Source organism: Sceloporus undulatus, chromosome 8, assembly GCF_019175285.1.
Source record: "Sceloporus undulatus isolate JIND9_A2432 ecotype Alabama chromosome 8, SceUnd_v1.1, whole genome shotgun sequence".
Lineage (NCBI taxonomy): Eukaryota > Metazoa > Chordata > Lepidosauria > Squamata > Phrynosomatidae > Sceloporus > Sceloporus undulatus.
This window is the reverse complement of record NC_056529.1, coordinates 22,508,566-22,528,853: the sequence shown is the minus strand read 5'-3', so window position 1 is coordinate 22,528,853 and position 20,288 is coordinate 22,508,566. Positions and strand designations below refer to the sequence as shown.

At 45.4% G+C, this 20,288-nt stretch overlaps 1 protein-coding gene across 14 annotated transcripts in view; it reads right to left on the bottom strand.

The window, feature by feature from the left end:
* Window positions 1–816: 816 nt before the first annotated feature.
* Window positions 817–20,288, bottom strand: part of NFAT5 (nuclear factor of activated T cells 5) — a 48,088-nt gene continuing 28,616 nt past the window's right edge. For 11 of the 14 annotated variants that reach the window (XM_042480785.1, XM_042480790.1, XM_042480794.1 and 8 more), the window contains 10 exons: window positions 19,464–19,654; window positions 16,930–17,102; window positions 15,314–15,448; window positions 15,080–15,132; window positions 13,789–13,921; window positions 13,016–13,093; window positions 10,242–10,387; window positions 7,596–10,110; window positions 6,542–6,782; window positions 817–4,446 (listed from right to left, as the gene is read on the bottom strand). In XM_042480785.1, the coding sequence (XP_042336719.1) occupies window positions 6,550–6,782; window positions 7,596–10,110; window positions 10,242–10,387; window positions 13,016–13,093; window positions 13,789–13,921; window positions 15,080–15,132; window positions 15,314–15,448; window positions 16,930–17,102; window positions 19,464–19,654 (3,657 nt within the window). In that variant the 3' untranslated portion in view covers window positions 817–4,446; window positions 6,542–6,549. The remainder of the gene's footprint in view (window positions 4,447–6,541; window positions 6,783–7,595; window positions 10,111–10,241; window positions 10,388–13,015; window positions 13,094–13,788; window positions 13,922–15,079; window positions 15,133–15,313; window positions 15,449–16,929; window positions 17,103–19,463; window positions 19,655–20,288) is intronic. The other 3 variants (XM_042480787.1, XM_042480786.1, XM_042480791.1) reach the window with 3 other exon arrangements.

Genomic DNA, 20,288 nt, shown 5'->3' with positions numbered 1-20,288 from the left:
CCTTTCTGTCAGGAAGTTCCTCCTAATGTTGAGATGGAATCTCTTTTCCTGCAGCTTGCATCCATTGTTCCGGGTCCTGTTCTCTGGAGCAGCAAAAAACAAACTTGCTCCCTCCTCAACATGGCATCCCTTCAAATATTTAAACAGGGCTATCATATCACCTCTTAACCTTCTTTTCTCCAGGCTAAACATCCCCAGCTCCCTGAGTCGTTCCTCATAGGACATGGTTTCCAGACCTTTCACCATTTTAGTCTCCCTCCTTTGGACACAGGGCTCCAGTTTCTCCACATCTTTTTTAAATTGTGGTGCCCAGAACTGGACATAATATTCCAGGTGGGGCCTGACCAAAGCAGAATAGAGTGGCACTATTACTTCTCTTGATCTAGACACTATACTTTCATTGATGCAGCCTAAAATTGCATTGGCCTTTTTAGCTGCCGCATCGCACTGTTCACACATGTTCAACTTGTGGTCTACTTGGACTCCTAGATCCCTTTCACACGTAGTTTCATTCAGCCAGGTGTCACCCATCCTATATCTGTGCATTTTATTTTTCCGCCCTAAGTGCAATACCTTACATTTCTCCATGTTGAATTTCATTTTGTTAGCTTTGGCCCAGCTTTCTAGTCTATTCAGGTCATTTTGGATCTTGATCCTGTCCTCTGGAGTATTAGCTATTCCCCCTAATTTGGTGTCATCTGCAAATTTGATAAGTATGCTCCCAATTCTGTCATCCAAATCATTGATAAAGATGTTGAATAGCACTGGGCCCAGGACAGAGACCTGTGGGACCCCACTGGTCACTTCCTTCCAGGATGAAAAGGAGCCATTGTTGAACACCCTTTGGGTTCGGCCGGTCAACCAGTTACAAACCCATGTAACAGTTACCTTGTGTAGTCCACGTTTTACAAGCTTGTTTGCAACAAGCTTGTAAAATGGCCCAGGCAAATATGAGGAGCTCCTAACTGCCATGGGGGAGTGAAAATGGGACAGAAAGACATACCTCAGAGGGCCCCAGGAAACCTGCCTCTCCATCTTAGTAGGCCCCCTCTGCCTCTCGCCATCACCCCGATAAAATCTATAGGAAAGATGCAGCGCCAGTCTCTGGCAGCCACCGAGCAGCTTCTTGGTTCCAAAGACACACTTTTTGTAACCAAACCACATAAATTCAAAATGTTGCACATTTAAATATTGACCTAAAATGGACCAAGGAAAAAGCAGGAATTAAAACCAACCCTAGAAACATGAGTGCTGCCATTTTAAGTGAGCAGCCACAAAGGGAGCCTTTCTGACAGACAGAGGATAGATGGATGCCCCACCGCTGTACAGCCGGAAACATCTGGGGAGAAGTGGCTGGCAGGACTTGGGCAGAAGACTTGGTTCAGCCTAGGATAGATTGGTCCCTGGTGCCTCGTCCTCGTCCCCCAGAAGCAGCCCTGCGACAGCGGTGGACACAGTCCAGGTCAGCGAATTGGCTAAACTGCTCCTTACTTGTCTCTCACTGGACACTTCAGCCCTATGCAGCCACTGAGGCCTGGGATGAAACGTCTCTTCCAGAAGAAATCCTCTGTTTAGGGCACAGCCACGGGTTCCCCCAAAAGCTAAAAGAGAAGCCATTGCCCATCCCTTGTCCATCCCTTCTGCCACTTATTCCTGTCTGGAAGAGGCACCTGTGTGGCTGCTCCTTCACGTCTTAACCATTCCCACCGGAGCTATGCAGACATTATGGGACAGAGAAAAGCCACAGGCTTCAATCTGAGTCTGTAGTGTTATTATAAATTAAAAAGCTGGCAATAAAATATTAGACATGAACAATGAGTAAAAGCTGAATGGCTCATGCTGAATGGAACCCGCCAGCCCCCGAAGAAGTTGCCCCGGGGGATTTGCCCACTAGGTCACACTGCCAAGTGAGACCTGCCACTTTGGCAACGAAGCTGCCCTCATAGCCAATCAGTACAGATGCTGCCTGATGGAATGGCCAGAGATGAACACGACTACGTTCGCTGCAAAAAAAGTACTTAGAATACTTTGCAAAGACTTAACAAACCCCAACCCCGTCCCCCAACTACTAGACACCATGTTGTGGGAGAACAGACAATAAAACTCACACATTTACCACAAAAATCTGTGGCAAGGAGAATATATGTGTGTGAATATATGCAAATATATATATATACATGTACATATATATATATATGTATATTTATAGTCTATAGTTATGCCAATGTACTCACTCAGTACAAATAGCAAAATAGTTCATTTCCTAAATACAAAATAGAGCTTTCCAAAAAAAATAATGAAACACACATTAGATATAAACCATCCAAAACTTGAACAATTGAAAACTGTATTCAAAATTAAATGACCTAGAGCAGGTCTCTTTCTGAAAAGTTCCCTTCATATCGGCAAAATAGCCTGTACTACTGAAAACATAACTTGAGCCTCTCAAGGAGAGACAGACAGACAGACAGACAGACCAAACTACTCACTGCAAAAATCAGTCGTGATGGACTTGCATTTAGCTGGACAAGAACCAGAACCAAAATGACCCCCCTCCCAAACCCAAGCAGGACTCTACGTAGCTCAAGGTGACACACCTCAGAAAAAACACACGAGGAGGAACCTGGAAAACCATTCCACAAGAGGAACAAAAATGGACACCAACACATACTAAAAAAACCCACATTCCCTAAGGCCAAAGAAAGCTACACATAGAAGCTGTTGTGCGACTGACACCACGCAACAGCGTAGGATGTGCAGGAGAGAAAAAGAAGCAGAAATCCGGAAGAGGGAGGCTTGGACGAGCGCTCCCCGGAGAGCACCTGAAACGGAGTCTGCCCCTGGGGTATTGAGTTCAAGGGGGGGGGGAACGGCAGGGCATGGGTGCAAATGCACCACCACTGCCCTCCTCTGTGTTTTACAAAGGGACTGCTGGGAGGGAGCTACAGCCCCAAGGCCCAAAAGGAACTGACACTCTTCCCTGGCCTCATATCTGGGCTTCACTTTAAGACTTCACACCAGCACAAGTTAGGGGGGAAAGGAAGGTGGGTGGCACGCAAAAACCAAACTGAATGCAAACACTTTCCCACTCCACAGAAGGGCTTGCCCATTAGCCCCTTCTTGTCCCCCAGCAACCGTGTGTGTGTGTGTATGTGTGTGTGAGAGAGAGAGAGAGAGAGAGAGAACTTAAGTGACTCAGGGCCTGCCAGTTTTGCAGGTTCCCTTTTTCTTTCGGTGGCTGCATGGGTTCAGAACATGGTGAGCCCATCCCCGTGGCACGTTGGAGCCCACCTGCTCACTCTGCTGAGTCCAGCCCTGGACCTCTACCAGCCCTGGGGCTCTCTGGTCTCCTAAAAAGCTAGCTCAGGTTTCAAGAGATGGCAGCATATTTACAAGAAGAGACAAGGAAACAGAAAGGGGATTAAGGGGGTGAGGATTCAGCTCATAACCAATGGAGGCAGGACTCAGAGAGAAACCGTTGAGCAAGCCTTGTCCTTCCCAGTGGGGAGACTGGCAGAGCACCAGGAATTTAGGATAGTCCCTCTCCTTTCAGCAGCTCTATTAGTTTACACCCAGCCCTTCCGGAAGAAGCTGCGGTCACATTCTTGGATCCCACCCCCCCCAACACTGCCCCAGCACACAGACCCCTTCCAGCCCCACTCCTTAAGGCTGTACCTCAAAGCCATGGGAGACTCTCAGGTTCTATGTAGCATGTGCTGACCACCCCCAGCGTTATTTCACAGCTTTCCCCATTTCTATTAAGTCAGCAGAAATTTCTACTCAACAGAGGGGCTCAGTTCACACCTGGAGGTTCACCACCTCCAGCATCAAGCGATGATGCACACGTGTGAAATTCACAACTATGGACTGAACACTTGTGTTACTTCACATTGCCTCAAGAAACCGTTTTCAATGGAAATCACAGAAATATTCAACTGTAAATCACGGGATAAGTCATCAAATGACGAATACAAGTGTGTGAACCAGACATCTGTGCAACCAATTGATTTTGGGACCCAGGATATTTCTGTATGTTTCACAGCTCCCACTGAAGAGCCGCGGAGGCTAGAAAGAGAGGAGGGTGGGGAGACACACGGTCCCATTTTCTTTCCTTACCTAGCTCCAACTGATAACTGAGCATTCATGCTCTGTATCCCCTCAGAGGGGCTAGAGATGGGGGTAACTGCCCAGCCTTCAGCTTGAGCAACACAAAGCACAGCTCTTCCACTGCTCTTGGTTCCAAGACGTCTCTCTCTCAGATGCTCTTTCACAACAGCTGTTTCCCAGGATCAGCAGGGATGCTCCTCCAAAGCAAGGGTGAAGGCTATGTTTTCCCTTAGGTCCAGACCATCTTTTGAATGAGGAAGTTGAAGTCCAAACACCCTAAATTTCAGAGTCACAAGAACTAAAGGAGTCTTGCAAATCTGCCTGTCCATCACAGGATTTCTGGAAGCACAAGTAAAAAGGAGAGGAAATGGAGAGCAGGTTAAACTCTAAGGCAACCAGCCATGCACCCTCCCTCCTCTTCTGTGGCTCTGGGTATTTTCCTCCATGCTGAAGCTAACTATAGCGACTGCCTTGTACTTCACATCACAGCCACAGATCAGTGTTATGCAATTGGAGAAACTCTGCATAAGGACATATCCACTCTGCAGCAAGAGCTTTTTTTAGTGTGTCTGTTAGCACTAACAGCTAAGAAATTTATCTCAATCAAGTGGCTGACAAAAATTTCAATATGATGGCGTCCAGATATTTTGAATTGCACATTCTGTCAACTGTAATCAGCCTGTTACAGATTGTGAGGAAGGTTGCAAATTGTAAGGAAGTTAAATAAATATATTAAGGTTGGGAGCCACAGCCCAAAAATCTTGGGGACTCAGGTTGGGGGAAGTTGCTTGTAAAAAGAGGCCAGCCATGGGCAGTGCATGGGAGTTTCACTTCCAGTTTCGGCCTGAGGTTTCTGTCAAGACCAATGTATCTCCATCCTCCCTGTGATTTCTGAGCAATGTTCTTCAGCAGAGGTGAACATCGCTTGCAATGGATTTGCAAAATCCACATTACTGCACTGAGCAGCATCAAGAGCCAGCAGAACAAAGATTGTCAACTCTCATTTTTATTTCATTCCACAACTTCCATTAATTGACAGAACTGGGGGGGGGGGGTTTGAATTGTCATTACAGAGGAAGGAGAGATTGATGTTTATTATCTGTCTCCCCTTCCATTCACCCTGTTACCCCAATAGAGTAGGAGAGCACGCCAGACCAATCACAGAATCTTACTCTCCTTTTGTGTAATGCCAGGTCAGACAAAAATAAAACTCAGATAATTTATGATCCTTTAGAGGATGAGGCTCGACTTATATCTGACAGGACACGCCATAGGATTTATCTTAAATCCTATGGTGTGGCGATAGATGCAACTAAGAAGTCTTTCTATTCTGCATCTATTGCGTCTGCCAAGTCTCGTTCGGCAAAGCTATTCAGGGCGGTTAGGGATATAACTCAACTAACCCCCACCCTGAATCCTTTCCAAGAACCTACAATAGCCTGCTGTGACGCTTTTAATAATCACTTTGCAGACAAAATCTCTCACATAAGAGCTGATTTGGATGCCAGCTTTGAAACTGAGTCGTTAGGAGAGGTATCCAGCGTCTCCGCCTATACTGTTATTCTGGATCAATTTGAGTTTGTCAGTACCGACGATGTGGACAAGCTTCTTGGTTGTGTGAAAAAGATAACTTGCTCTCTCGACCCTTGCCCATCTTGGCTGGCCGTCCCGGGGGGTGATGCCTTTAGGTTACTATAAAAGAACATAATCAACGCATCCTTTAGGGAAGGCTACCTTCCATCTTGCCTTAAGCAGGCAGTGGTTAAACCACTTCTAAAGAAGCCTACCCTTGACTCCCTGGACAGAAATAATTATAGGCCTGTTTCATTGTTACCATTTTTGGGAAAGGTAATTGAGAGAGCAGTCGCCATTCAACTCCAAGCAATCTTGGATGAAACGGATTATCTAGATCAGGGGTAGGCAACCTGCGGCCCATGGGCCGGATGTGGCCCGGCAAGGCCTTGGGACCGGCCCCAGCCCGGTCCTGCCGCTGATTGCCGCCGGAGCCTTTGGCCTCTTGCGTGAGGGCGTGGGGCCTTTGGCCTATCAGGAGGAGGCGGGCAAGGGGGGGCAAGCGGCAGGCAAGGGGGGCAGTTGTCTATAGAAGCCTCCAAAACATGCATTTATATTAACATTTTTCAAAAAATCAGCAAATTTTTAGCGTGTCCTCCATTTTTTTAAAGTGTCCTCCATTTGAAATTTTTGTTCTACATTTGTCCCGGTTTATTTATTTATTTATTTATAAACAAAATTATTTAATTATTTATTTTTTGGCTTTGGCCCCCCAGTTGTCTGAGGGACAGCAACCCGGCCCCCAGCTCAAAAAGGTTGCCTACCCCTGGATTAAACGTAATATAAATTATATTGTTATTATTATATACCTCTCCTCCCCAGCCAGAGAGGACAACGTTTAACTCCAGTTGCCCCAGCTCACCTGACCAGTTAGAAGGAGCCGGCCATGTTATTGTTCCCCTGGTTTTGCAAGGACACAAGCAGGTCATCGATCTTCTTCATATTCTGATTGGTGGTCATGGCCGAAGACAGCTGGGGGTTCTCTGACATCTGCTGAGACAGGAGGGTAGTGACAGAAGGCTGCACCTCCCCTTGTGGCTGGCTAATGGTGATCATCTGTTCAGACAACGCACCAGATCCAGATGTTAAGAGCTGGCCACAGTCTGTTGAGAGATAGAAAATACATGTGATTAATGCCTCTTCAATGAGCTTGTTGGCCCATTCAGTCTTCAACATGCATCACTCACAACTGAATGTGAGGGATTAATGAGAAACAAGGGAGCATATTCTATTTCACACTGCAAAGACCTCTGAATCACCAAAAGTTCTCTACAGAAGGTACTCCAAATCACAGTCTTGGCAGTATCCCAAGGAGCCTAAGACAATAGATCTTAGCACTGAGATGAACCTCTTCAGTGAATGCTGAAACAAACTGATTCAAAGTGATTTTGCACCAAGGTATGTGTACCTGTGGCTGGCAGCAATAAAGCACTCCAGCTTTAGATTAAAAGACACCTTGTAGTAGAGCCCTGTGTCTGTTACCCTCTTTTCTGCAGTGGCTCCCCAGCTGTAGAGTTCCTTCCCTCTGCAGCCCTGACTGGTACCAATTTTATAATCATTTCAGCACCAAGGTAAAACTTGGTGTTTTTTTTTATTAAAGCCTTATCTATGCTGGATATGTTTTATGGTTATATAATTTAAGATGGTTTTAGTTTTATTCTATGCCACTCTGAGATCTTCGGATAAAGGCTGGAATATAAATATCTTAATTGATTAATTAAATTATTAAATACTCTCTGGCCTTCAATCATGCTGGCTCAACTCAATCTCATGCCTCCATCTGGACACAGTTAGTCCTAATTTTGTGGGATGACCTGCAAGGCCACAAAGGGGAGAGAAAAAAACCCATAACTAGAAACAGACTCATCTGCTGTTGTAGCTGGTGACAATTCTGGACCCTCCATTCTGAAACTTACTCTCTTGGATGCCAAAAAGAAATATTCCAGAGGTCTGCTGAGATGAAGCAGATGAATTCTGCAGCTGGCTGATGGCACCACCTCCAGGGCCATTATGGAACAAGGAAGCTTGCTGTTGTTGTTGTTGCTGCTGCTGCTGTTGTTGCTGCTGTTGTTGCTGTTGTGGGGGTGAAGAAGTACCCTGGATGCCAGACATGCTGCTCTGTGAAGAATAGAGGGAGGACTGCTGCATCTCCTGCTGGCTCATGCTGTTCTGTAAGGCAGACATGGAAGTTGATGAGATGAAAAGGGTGAGAGGCTGCTCTTGGGAGCTGGGAGAACCTTGGACCAGCTGCAGCTGTGGGGAGCTGTGGAATAAGGCCGGCGGTGGCTGCTGGGACGGCTCAGCTTGGGAGGAGCCTGGGCTCTGGTTCTGGAACTGCATGGGTTGCTGGTCCTGATTCATGGTCCTCATGGCGTTCTGTGGGTGGAAGAGAGACTGGCTCTGTTGCTGCTGTTCCTGGCTGGTCAGGGAGCTGGGGCTGGAGCTGAACAGCATGGCCTGCTTCGGGGATGCCATGGGGCCCATGGGGCCCTGGCTGCTGTAATGCATGTTTGGCTGTTGCTGTTGCTGCTGCTGCTGCTCTTGTGTGCTGTTCTGAAGAGCTGCCATTGAATGTGAGGACTGGTACATGGCTTCTTGTTGGTTTGGGGGCACACCTGAAGGAGGGAGTGCACCCAGGGGCACTTGTGACTGGAAAATGCCCTGCTGTGAAGGCGGAGGCTGCTCCTGCGGAGGAAGCAGAGACCCCTGGAGGTGGGAGAGCTGAGCCGCCTGCTGTTGTTGCTGCTGTTGCTGGAATGAGGCTGGCTGCTCAGCACTGGCAGAGGCCTGCAAAGAAGAAATCGAATTCTGGGTGGTGAAGAACGTCATGGGCTCCTCCCGTGTGACTGAGCCACTCATTGAATTCTGAGAATGAGAAAGAAACATGCTGCCGGCCTGTTGCTCCTGAACAACCCCCATGGGGGCCTGTGAGTGGAAAATGGGGGGTGGCAGCTGTTCTGAAGAAGTCGCGGTGCTCTGACTATGGAAGAGGGAGCTTGGAGCCTCCTGGGAGATGTTCTGGCCGTCCCCGATAGGGCTCTGAGAGTGGAAAAGCTGAGCCTGAGAGTGGGGGGCCTGCTGCAAGAAGCTTCCAGACTGGAGGGACATCATCTCCCCACCCTGCTGGAAGAGGCCTCCACCCTGGGATGGTGGTGGCGGCGGTGGCTGTGGTTGCTGCTGCTGGGACGGTGGTGCTCCATTGCCTTGCATCATGTTCTCGGAGGAAGAGAAGAGGCTGACCTGCACCTGACCCTCCCCGCCGTGCTGCATTTGGACCATAGCCTGATAGACGTCATTCCGCAACTGTTCCGCCTGGCTTGATACTTCTTCGCCTTTGGTGGAGCCAGAAGACTGAAACAGGGCAGAGCCGTTGGCCGGCACCTGCTGCCGTTGGGGTGGCGTTGCTCCTTCATTGCCAGAAACGTTGGTGGAAGAGAACAACTCACATTGCATTTGCATGTCTTCGCTTGTGGACAGGCCACCCATCAAGTGGGAAGCTTGCTGGTACACTGGGGACTGCTGGATGTTTCCGTTGCCTGAAGAAGAGGAGGAGAACAAGTCGGACGGCATCTGGCTTGTTGCCTGGCAGAGGCCTTGCTGGATCTCAATCACCATTGCTGCAGAAGTCTCCATTGCTTGCTGCTGCTGCTGCTGCTGCTGCTGCTGCTGCTGCTGCTGCTGACTGGACAAAGAACTCTCAGGCTGTGGATGAATGTTCTCTGTTCTGCTGGATAGCAGGTCTTCAGCCCTCGAGTGGACTGCATCAGAGGAAAACATCCCTTGGTTGACTCCATTTTGGATCTGGCTGACCTGCTGGAAAATTTCCACATTGAGCTGCTCTTGAACGTCCTCATTGTCAGACCCTGAAAACAAGACAGACGACAACTGCTGCTGTGCTTCCAGGACCTGTTGGACCAAATCCACGTTTCCACTGTTGCTGCTAGCAGTGCTGGACTGAAAGGTCCCTGCTTGCAGTTGTTGGATCGTGTTCTGCAGCTGACTCACTCTGCCGGGTGATGAAAATATGTTGGCCGAGATCTGCTGCTGTAAAGCCTGGGACGAGTCTTGAAGCGGTGACTGCTGCTGGGAAACCTCTGTCAGCTGAGACAAAGTCATGACTGCACTGTCAGACTGAAGCATCTCTCTGGGCCCCTGGGACTCTCTTGAGGGGAATGGAGATGCCTGCTGCAACAAGGTGTCGCTGTTCTGCAGCTGGCTGCCAGCAGAAGCTGCTGGGAAGCTGCCAGGTGGGACAATGTCCTGAGTATGGAGGGTAGGCATTGCCTCTGGAGTATACACCTTGGGCGGCAGTGGCTGCTTTTCATTCTCAGGAGCCAAGTGAGAAGCAGAAGAGGAGAAAGTGCTGTTTCCCAGTAGGCTGGGCATGCCGGACTCTAGAGGTGCTTGAGAGGGACCAACTACACTGGTTGTCTGAAGGGAAAAACACACAGGCAGAAGAAAGCATTTTAGTACACTTCGGTACTGGTGCGACATCGCTGCCTCTAAGAATAAGGCACTCATGTCTCTCCAAAATCCACAGATGACTGCTCAACACCACTTACCTTAAAGACTGAAGGGGATCTTTTTTCAGGCACAAGCTCCATTGGAGCAGCCTCTTCGCTCTTAATGATATTGTTTGGCCTGAGTGGAGTTATCAAGGCACTGGGAAGAATATTTACCTTGTCCAGGTTACAGCCACTGGGGTTCACTGCAACAGATAAACACAGAATTAAGTGCTGTTCTGAAAAATGGCATGACTTAAAGTGCAGGGACTGAGATGGGCAGAGAGCACCAGAGACAAAAAAGGGAAAGAGACAGAGACAGGATTCAACACTGGGATACCACTCTTTCTCCCAAAGGAGAGGAATATCAAGCAAGAGTTCTTAATCTAGGATCCACAAACTCCAGAGGGGTCCAGGAATATATTTCAGGGGGTCTGTGAACTTGGATGGGGGGAAATTACATCTTTATTTTTACTAACATCTCTAACTGAAATTTAGCTTTTTATGCTTTTAAAAACATTATTCTGAGAAGAAGTCCATAGGTGTCAGAAGACTGACAAAGGGGTCCATGGCACTAAAAGAACCCCTGGACTAAAAAAAGACTGGGATAAGCATCTGAATATGCAGTACAACCTTCAGGTGACATTACAGCTGGTAAAATCTGTAGGACAAAGCTCATATGAGTCTGTAGCAATAAACAGTAAGTCTTGGGTACATTAAAATAAATACATTTAATGCAACACAAGCTTTCACAGACCAGAGCTTCCTTCATGAAATACATCTGGCGCAGCAATCTCTGCCCCGTGAAAGCAGGTGCCACAGTAAATGAGTTCTTCTGTAGTATGACAATTAGGATTCCCAGGTCACCTCAAGTCTCATGAGGGGAGGGCCCCTTCAGAGATCTCAGGGCCCCATGACATTTCAAATTTCACAGGAACCTCCAAACCCATTCATCTCTCAAGATAGAAGGCCAGCCCTCATGAGATGGCATCAGCCCAGCAAGATGAGGAGGAGGAAGAAAAGCGGTACCATGCCAGCCATGATCCCAGCAGATGAATCCTGGTATCTATAACTTTGCTGCCTACATCCCCAATGCTACCACCTACTGTCAAATAGGGGGGTTAGGGCATCTTCTATCACCCCAATAAGAGAATTGACTTCAGGACTCCAAACAGAGCCTGTCCTGTGCAAAATGGCATGCCTGGGAAGCCTAGTGATAACAGTTTCTACTTTCAGCTCTAATTACACAAGGAGCCATTAAGTTGTTATTGCACAAAGATCACCAGTTCTTCAAAGTTCAATGTCCCATTTGTTTGTAGGCCACTAAGATTCCCCTACTCTTTTCTATCCCACTCAGAGCTTTTAGAGCAGCCATGCTGGTTGCAGGATACTGTAAGCTATCCAAAAAAAGTAACTTTTTCCAAGTTCTGATCCCACAAGCCCTTTTCAAATAGTTAGGCTTGTAAGGGGGGAAAAACACAGGTGAAAAGCGGGGGAAATAAGGCTATAAAGACAACAGCAAACACTTTCTGGAATCCTCCATCAGCTGCAGCCTAGCTTGCTATGGAACTAATCCTTCGCAGAAACTCTACAAGATTAAAACCTACAGTCACAAGCACCAGAAACAGGAGCCAAATTTCAGTACTGGGAACTAGAGTTAAAGGCACCCACACTGCCCTGTGACTGGTAAAGAACAAAGGCAACAGATTAATGGCAAGAATCCATGCCAATAACTGGAGAAGGCCTCAGCTCCATGGTAGGGCAGCTGCTCTGGATGCAGGAGACCTAATAAGGTTCAGTGGGCAGCATGGCCAGTAAGACTGAGATAGTCCCAGAAAGCAGCTGCCAGCAGCGGGATAAGAGACCAAGTGTAGTCTTAAGGCAGCATCTTGTGTTTCTAGTAGGCTGGAAACAGCAGCCAGAACAGCCATGCTAGATAATTTTCAGCTGCAAACCTGGAAGCCTGTTAAACATCTCACTTTACTATTTATGCTGCTCTGTTTCAGACACTGACATCCTCCTGAACACCTTCTGAAACTTAATGAGCTTATTTTAGTAAATGATTGCACACAGTAATAGGGCCAATTGCAGTAAAAGACAAAAACAAAGCAAAACCATGAAGAATTTGTGGACTCACAACTAAGCCTGTCATCCTGTGTCTTGAACAGTGATCTCTTTTATTACACTAAAGCTGTATTTTCCTTCTCATGAAATGATTTATCTTGCAGCAGCTTCATGCTTTAAGCTAAGAGTGCTTTGGTATTTTGTCCTCTAGAATTCTACCAAATCCCTCCCCTCCCAAAAAACCCCTCTCCCATAATGTAGCTATGTACATTCAGGAGTCTGGCATTCCCAAGAGAAATTACTTTCATTCCTATGGCACATCATGAAGGCACATCATGGCTGCTACTGCCCCTTTGCTCATCCTCCCATCACTGCACACCTAATTAATCCCAGAAAAAAATTAGCTACTACTTTGTGAATCCTGACGCATATTACAAATAAGCAAATTAGACTAAAATGCCATATCTGCCAAAGAAACCATTCCCCTATTAAAAGAATGTACGTGATCACAACATAATTTATGAAGTGGTTTTTAAAAAAAGGTCTGCAGAAGAACTCAAGGGATTTGAATTACAGAATCCTGGAGCTGGAAGGAACCCCAAGGGCCACCTAATCTAACCCCATTCTGCCATGCAGGAAGACACAACTAAAGCACTCCTGAAAGATGCCCATCCAACCTCTGTTTAAAGACCTCCGAAGATGGAGAGTCCACCTCCATCTTGGGAGACCTCCAAAGTGCAAGATTAATACTGCTAGAAAGAATTAAATACCTTTGATTGCGTCATCAAAAGAGCAAGGCTGTGTCGGGCTAGATATTTCCTGTTTCACGTTCACATTCAGAGTACTGGCTGTTGATGGAGCAAAAGACATCACTGACACTCAAAAAAAGGTGAAAAAGGACATTTCCCATTTGGGGGATTTAACCAATGCTCAACATGGCTGGCTCCTGTGCGCTGTTACTGTTGCTAAAAGATTTGTACTCCAAGGCTGGAAAGATAAACCTTCTCCATCTATTGCTCAGCATCTAAAGCAGTAGATCTCACTGCTTTAACTATTTGTTTTATAGAGGCCAACTTTGAGAAAATGCACTCTGGAAATGACTTTCCAGCATTTATTAATGCAAATGGCTATCTCATGTTCATATCCTATTGTCCCCTCCCACTCTTTTTCTTCCTTGTAATCAAACTTTTAAAAATACAAGGAAATCTGTCTCTCTTTCTTTCCTCCCCACTTTCTGTTTCCCATTTCAAAAAACAGCAAAGAAAAGCCCTACAATAAGCTCTAACCACCGGTCTCAAACATGCACAGCAGAGGCCCCTTCTTCCCCCCAATTTTCCGGTTTCATGGGTGCCACTTCAGAGCCCCAGAGCATGCTCCTACTGCAGAACACTCCAGATCAGGATGGGCAATAGGTGGTACTGCCCACTGAACTGTCCTGCTTTCTCCTTCAGCCTCTGCCAGGAACTCAAAAACCAAAGCGAGGAATGGCTATGCACAAGTATGGGCCAAAGCCCTCCTGACAACCTCACTGCTTTTTACTTACATGTGTCCGGAGTGTAAGTGAATGGCTGTATGTCATGGGATCGCCCAGCATTGGTCACCACATAGATCCCCACAGAAACAGGTGCAGTTATTTTCTGGTCATGATATGGGGGCACCTTTACAATTAGATGATTCTAAAACCAAAAGCAGAATTTAGAAAGTTTAAAGAACTTACCAACTGTTAACAATGCAAGATCTATTCATAACATAAATGTATCTATGGAGTCCACACAGCTATTAAATTACTGTGACATTAGACCTCCTGAGCATACCCAACAGTGGTGAAAGCACACAAGAGATCACTCTTAAGCATTTGCCTTCCTGCATGTACCATAATTTCAAAACGCATGCGCACACATGCACAGAAACAAACTCATCAACTCCTCCCTTTCTTTTGCTACAGCTTGCTATCTTCTTTCACCAGACTACCTCAGACAAGCTCAGTCTATGAGTCCAGAACTAGCAACCAGCCATAAAATATACAAGGGTAACATGACAGGCAATAAGGAACTGGAACCCACACAGTAGACTTGAGGCCACATAGCAAGGGTTTGCAGAGGCCACATCGTGTTCACTTGTAAAATGACAAAGCCTTTAGCAGCCACTTAAGGCAACTAAGTCCAGAAACCCACTCCTAAAATGAGGATCATTACACCTGCAAAGTGAAGGATTGGCCACTGTTTGAACATGTAGCACCTTTACCCCTTTAATCACAGGGAATTGGAGGTAAAAACGGAGATCATCATCACCTAAGGTAACAGAACAAGTGCAGCACTCACACAGTCTCCATGCCTGAATACTGTGATAGCTGCTACTGCATGGAAGACAGGGGCTTGCCCTAGCTATGGAAAATGTGAAAGCCATAATTCTCTTGGCAAGTCAAGGTTAACTGAGAGAATAAAGCAACAAATCTGTCACAGGAATGAAAGAAATTAGTTCACAGGCAGTCCGCAACAAAAAGGGAGTCATCTTGGCCAAATATTATCATTGTCTAATGATCTATCCAAGCATATAAATTCAGTCTGTTGGCCATGTGAATGTCAATCAAATGTTCAGCCATATGAAGGCAAGGTTTTAGAACAAAAGCATCTAGTTAGCTTGGGAGTAAGATATTCATAACTTCTATCTGAATGACTAAAGTATGCTTTCCTTTCCTTCCAAACATATTATTAAAGGAAGGACTTTATATATAAATTCTTAGTAAATACTTTCAAGAGCAAATAAGGAATGTTTTCAAAAATGAAGAGGAAAGCTTTTACGCCTGTATTTCAGTGCACCCCAAAAACCAATACCTGATGAAACAGTTCCATGTCTATTTCTGCTTCTGCCTTCCAAGAGTTCTCATCTGTTAGAAAGGAAAAGAGAGGCACGTTACTGTGAATGCTGGGCTACGTTTATTGGAACCATCCCCAAGGGAGACATAAGCAGAGAAGCCAGCTGCCCCTTAGGTATGCATAGAGGCCACCAGTCCAACACCATCCGCACTCATCTCCTGATGTGAAGCTTAGGCAAAACTGGGTACTTACCAGACATGTTCTCTTGGAAGATCACTTTGGTTCCCTTCAAGAAATTCTTGCCAATCAGAAAGACTTCTTCTTCTCCCTTCACTGAACAGGTGTGCAAACTCTTCTTTAGGATCTCTGGTACACCTGCTGGTTGAGCTACAGATTTGGGGAGTGCGAGGGAAAGAGAGAAGAAAAGAAACAGCTCTTCAACTAATAGCATGCATGCAGTTGACAGTGTTCCCAAAGGTCTCCATAATGAACTAGTCCTTTAGCAAGCGATGCTTGTGCAAAACCAGGACATTATTTATAAAATGTCTGATTGGGCAAAGCACACTCTAGTATTTCTTTTTAATGTCCATGTTTCCTTTCGAGTAAATCACTGCACAATTCTCCTAAGGGGCGGCACGTGACTGTTATCTCCTAGAAACTGTGCTTATTATATTCCTCACCACTACGTAATACCACATTGAACTGGTACTGATATTTGAATTTGGCTAACATCAGGAGTCTTCAAAGTCAACCAATTGCCATTACAAAACATTTTTGCATGGTGAAAAGTCCCCTAAAAGTTGCCTCGCAAAAAGACCTGCCCCCCTTGGCTGGATGTCCACATGCAAGCATTACAATGGTTGGTGTCCTTGCAAATTCCCAAATATAAACTAACTCCAATGAACAATACTATAGTACACAGAAGGAAGACATTTTGCCTAGAGGGGGGGAAAAGTTGGAAACTTAAGCACAAGCGTAACACGTCTGAAAAAAAGAAGTAATTTGACTCATGACCATGATAAATAAATATTCTGCTCTATAGAAGCTAGTGATGAATACTGACTTTAGAAATTAAACACCTTGCCTAAGACCAGAACATCCCTTTTCCTTTGCACAGGTGCCTATGTCTGAGCCACTTTATGTGCTCAATATGGCAACAACATGGGCTTCTGGGAGGACTTGCTGGGTACAAGCGAAGTATAACTTATCTTAGCTTGTGCTTCTGAGCATCAAAATGAAATTATTTACTCTAATCAAACAGAAGGAAGTCCCAGCTAACAAGCAACAGTTTCTCCAGCCTCAGCCACAAAGAAAGGGGCTCATATTTGCTGCTGACTGCAATTAGGGCTTGCAAGATAATCCAAGCAACCCAAGTGCTTGCTTAGGGCTGCTGTCCACTGTGTCACCCCAGAAGTGTCTTCCAGGAGCTCTAGCAACAGCAAAAATTATTGCGTGTTGTAGCTCTGATGGTACATGTCCTCTAAAATTAGTGATGAATCCCAGTATCTTCTCCCCTCCCTGGAGCAAAAACAGTGTCAGAGCTTGAACCTCCCATTGTTAAAACGTGTCTGATGTGTTCTCTGAATAGAATGTAATTATAACTTGATGTACTGGTACAGTATCAATTCTGCACTATCCTGAAGAAATCTGCACAGTAGACCTGTTTCTTCATGTTCTGTCACTCTTGCCACTGAAAAGATGGTTTACTGAGACTCTCTGAACATTATGTTCCATCAAATCTCTGATTTATTTGGGTTGTTCAATTTTGTTTTTTGAGCAGGTTAACATGAGATGCACAGCAGCTCAACCAACAAAGGGACCGCAAGTCACAGTGAGACTCCCTCAGGAGTTCTGAGTTTGCCACTTACTGCACAGAATAGGTGAGGATGGCGTCTGCAGGGTGAGAGAGGAGCCATCCTTCCGAGGGATGTTCACGCGGAACACCAGCCTGGCCCGAGTGCTTTTCTTCTTGGATCCAGCGATGCCTATTCGGGCTTCAACATCTGCATTCCTCAGCTTCAGTATCCCAACACAGTCCACCCTGGAAACATAAGATTCCATTTGTCTTCACTTACGTCCTGACATTCATAACCACGCATGAAAGGCAGCAAGCCCCCTGAGGTCTCCAAAAATGCAGGTATTGTAAAAAGAGCCATAGATGCACATGCTTTCATGCCTGTTGTGATGATAGCCACACAAGAAACCATATGAAAGCATTCTGGCTTCAGTGTGCTGCTACCCCAGGAGAAGATGCAGTGTTAAATTGGAATGTTGGAGTTCCATGTTAAAATCCCAGCTCAGGTACTCAGTGGCTGACTTTAATATCATTTTCCTACTAATAAAAGGGGATTGCAATGGCTTGTTTCCAGACAGTGTTAAGGGGATCACTTTGCACATTATTCAGGCCAGATACAAAGGACATTATGCAGAACGATGGAAAGAAATAACCCACCCAATATACCCCTAATCATCTCATCTAGTAAGCACTCAAACGACAGTGCTATTGAGCCAAAGCAGGGAAGGGTAAAATATGGGACACCATTAGATCTCTTTATGCTGAGTGGCTGGCTAAGTGTTCCTGTTTGATCAGCCAGTCACTATTCCAAGACCATTTTACATCTCTTTCCTACTTAAAACAAACAAGAGGCATTTGTAACGCAGATGGTCAAAAGCCACCTCCTCAACAAAGAGGGCATTTTCTGTGCCAAAACAGGTTTTTCAATTCAAATTATTATCTTTGAGACTGAGATATTTTCTGGCTCCTCCTATCGCTTACCTCCCACCCAGAAAGATGTGCAAGGTTTCACTGTATGGATTAACAGTACATCTTGGTATTTAAGAGAGAAGGAAGAGAACTGCAAGGCTTTTAATTCATATGCTACAGAGGGAGTGAGAAAGTGGCTGTTCTTCCTGTTTCTTATATATCTGCAACAATCCAAAGCTAGCCTTTGAAGCTGAAATGAGGAAAGAATTCAGGGGGAAATGGTAACTAGTCTTGGATGGATGGGATGCAGCAGCAATATCAAAATAAACAGGAATATATCATAAGGTGTTTCCTTATTCTCTAAATCCTGGGTCCATCCACAATGTAAAGCAGGAAAAAGCAATTTATTAATAGTGACTTTTCATACAGCTGCTGATTTTAAAACGACCTAGCAGCTGAGGGAAAAGCTGAACACAGGACTTAGTCCAATATTATAACATGTTCTCTCCTTAAACCAGAGCAGTTTTTAAATTACAAGGTTGTTCCATTTTAATTATAAGAATCCAAATCCAAATCAAAGAGTTACAATTCCAGCCGATGAGACTGACTGAGTCACAAGCTGTTCCACATCTTGCAATCACGCATGCATAAAGCTTGGCATGGTGACCCCTGTTTACGAGAGCTTTGTGTTTGCTGAAAGGCTGGATTGTTTGTCACTTCAGGAGAGTGACCATCTCAGAGCCAGACTGAGAGAGTCCCTCGTCATAGGATACTTTGCTAGTTTCAGATAGCGGCCCACTTAAAGAGCCTTTTGGCAAGAGCATAGCTGATGCCTGTGTCTGGCCTTGCCACTGCTGATAAGTGCCGAGCCAGTTCACTGGCAGCTTCTGAAGTGTCTGTTGTGTTAACTGGGAAGGCATTTTCCCTCCACTTACCATGTTTTAGAACCAGCAGAAGAGAAGCCCCTCACCCAAAACAGGGAGAGGAAAAACTGTTCCACAGAAAAGCCTCCATCATGCCACTTCTGCTGATCGAGGAAATGTAACTAAATAATATGTGAAGAGAATTCTCAAGGTAGGTGCACAACATGAGTTCAGGTTAGCAGGCTGTGTAAAAGCCTCCCTAGTAAAAGTTAAAGTTCCGGACCTGAAAAACATGGCTAGGAGTGGTTGACCCAAAGATAAAGCTTCTGAACTCTCTTGTGGCTGCTTGGGTGGAAGAGAGGGTAGACGAAAGGGAAGACCCTTGGGAGAGACAAAGCTCATTCACTTTTTGCTAAACAACTTAGTCTGGTGTGATATCCAACCACAGATATTCTAACCTCTGTATCCTGCATCCTAACAGGAATTCCCATGGTTTATTTGGACATGAAGGTCCCTTATATATGCACTGAGTCCCATGCAAGGTTGGGGCTGTTAACATTCAGGTCAGTAGCAAAGAATAATACATGCATGGAAAAAGAACACATGCATCAACCACTAACACAACTGAACAGAGGCAGCTCCCATTCTTAAGAGTGTGAAATAAACTTGCCCTGCACAACTTGAGACTAATAGCCAGTCGGCAGGAAAACTTTATGTCTTAAGCCCTCCCCAGATATACTAATTTCAAAATGTCTGAGCTGAGAAGACAGCACCAGCTGGATTTTCCACCTATGTATCTGTAACCAATCCGTAAACGATATATGCAGCCACTTACGCCAGGGTCATGTTGTTACTCGGATCCAAGCCCACCTCGATGACAGTGGTGCCCTCTATGTCCACTTCTTTGCAGGGAGTGGTGTTTCGTCCTGTAACCCTGCAGGCCTGGTAGAATCCATGTGGCTTCACTCGACCAGAGTCATTCCCCACAAACACTTGCAGTGTCACAGGCTCATTGTGACCTTCCAACTAGAACCACAAGGAAAGCAGGCAAGGATTAATAGAAAGCAACAGGCAATGCCACAATCTTTCAAACATTACAATGCTAAGGGCATTTCTGAATATTAGATGTGCAGTAAGTATTAAAACCTGATGCACAAAATGTCTTAAAACAGTTGAATTTCCTATTCTAAATAGGAATGGCTTTCCTCGCTTATACACACCATAAAATCTTTAACACATTCTCAAAGGGAAATTCATTAATATTAGCCTTATTGTGCCCATCCTCAGAGAAAACACAACTTTTCTTCAAAAGTTAACGGTGAAGATGAAGGTACTTTTTAAACATGAAACCTTCACACAGAAGCACCCTATCACAAAAAGTTCTGAACAATCAAAAATTCTAATATACTGTTTCGGAAATGCATACACATCTAAGCAATTTAATCTCCATACCAATATGTGAAAAGAAAAGAAAAGTGAAAAGGAAATTAAAAAAAAAAAAAAGGGGGGGGGGAGAATGCAGCACAGTCTCATTATTTAAAAGTTTGCTTTTAACCAACTCTCCCCAGGTTATTCATGCTATCTTGAGTTCTGCTTTGTGTACAACATCTGCAATGCTTTGAAACCAGGTAGGGCACACAAGTCATGACTCATTGCACAC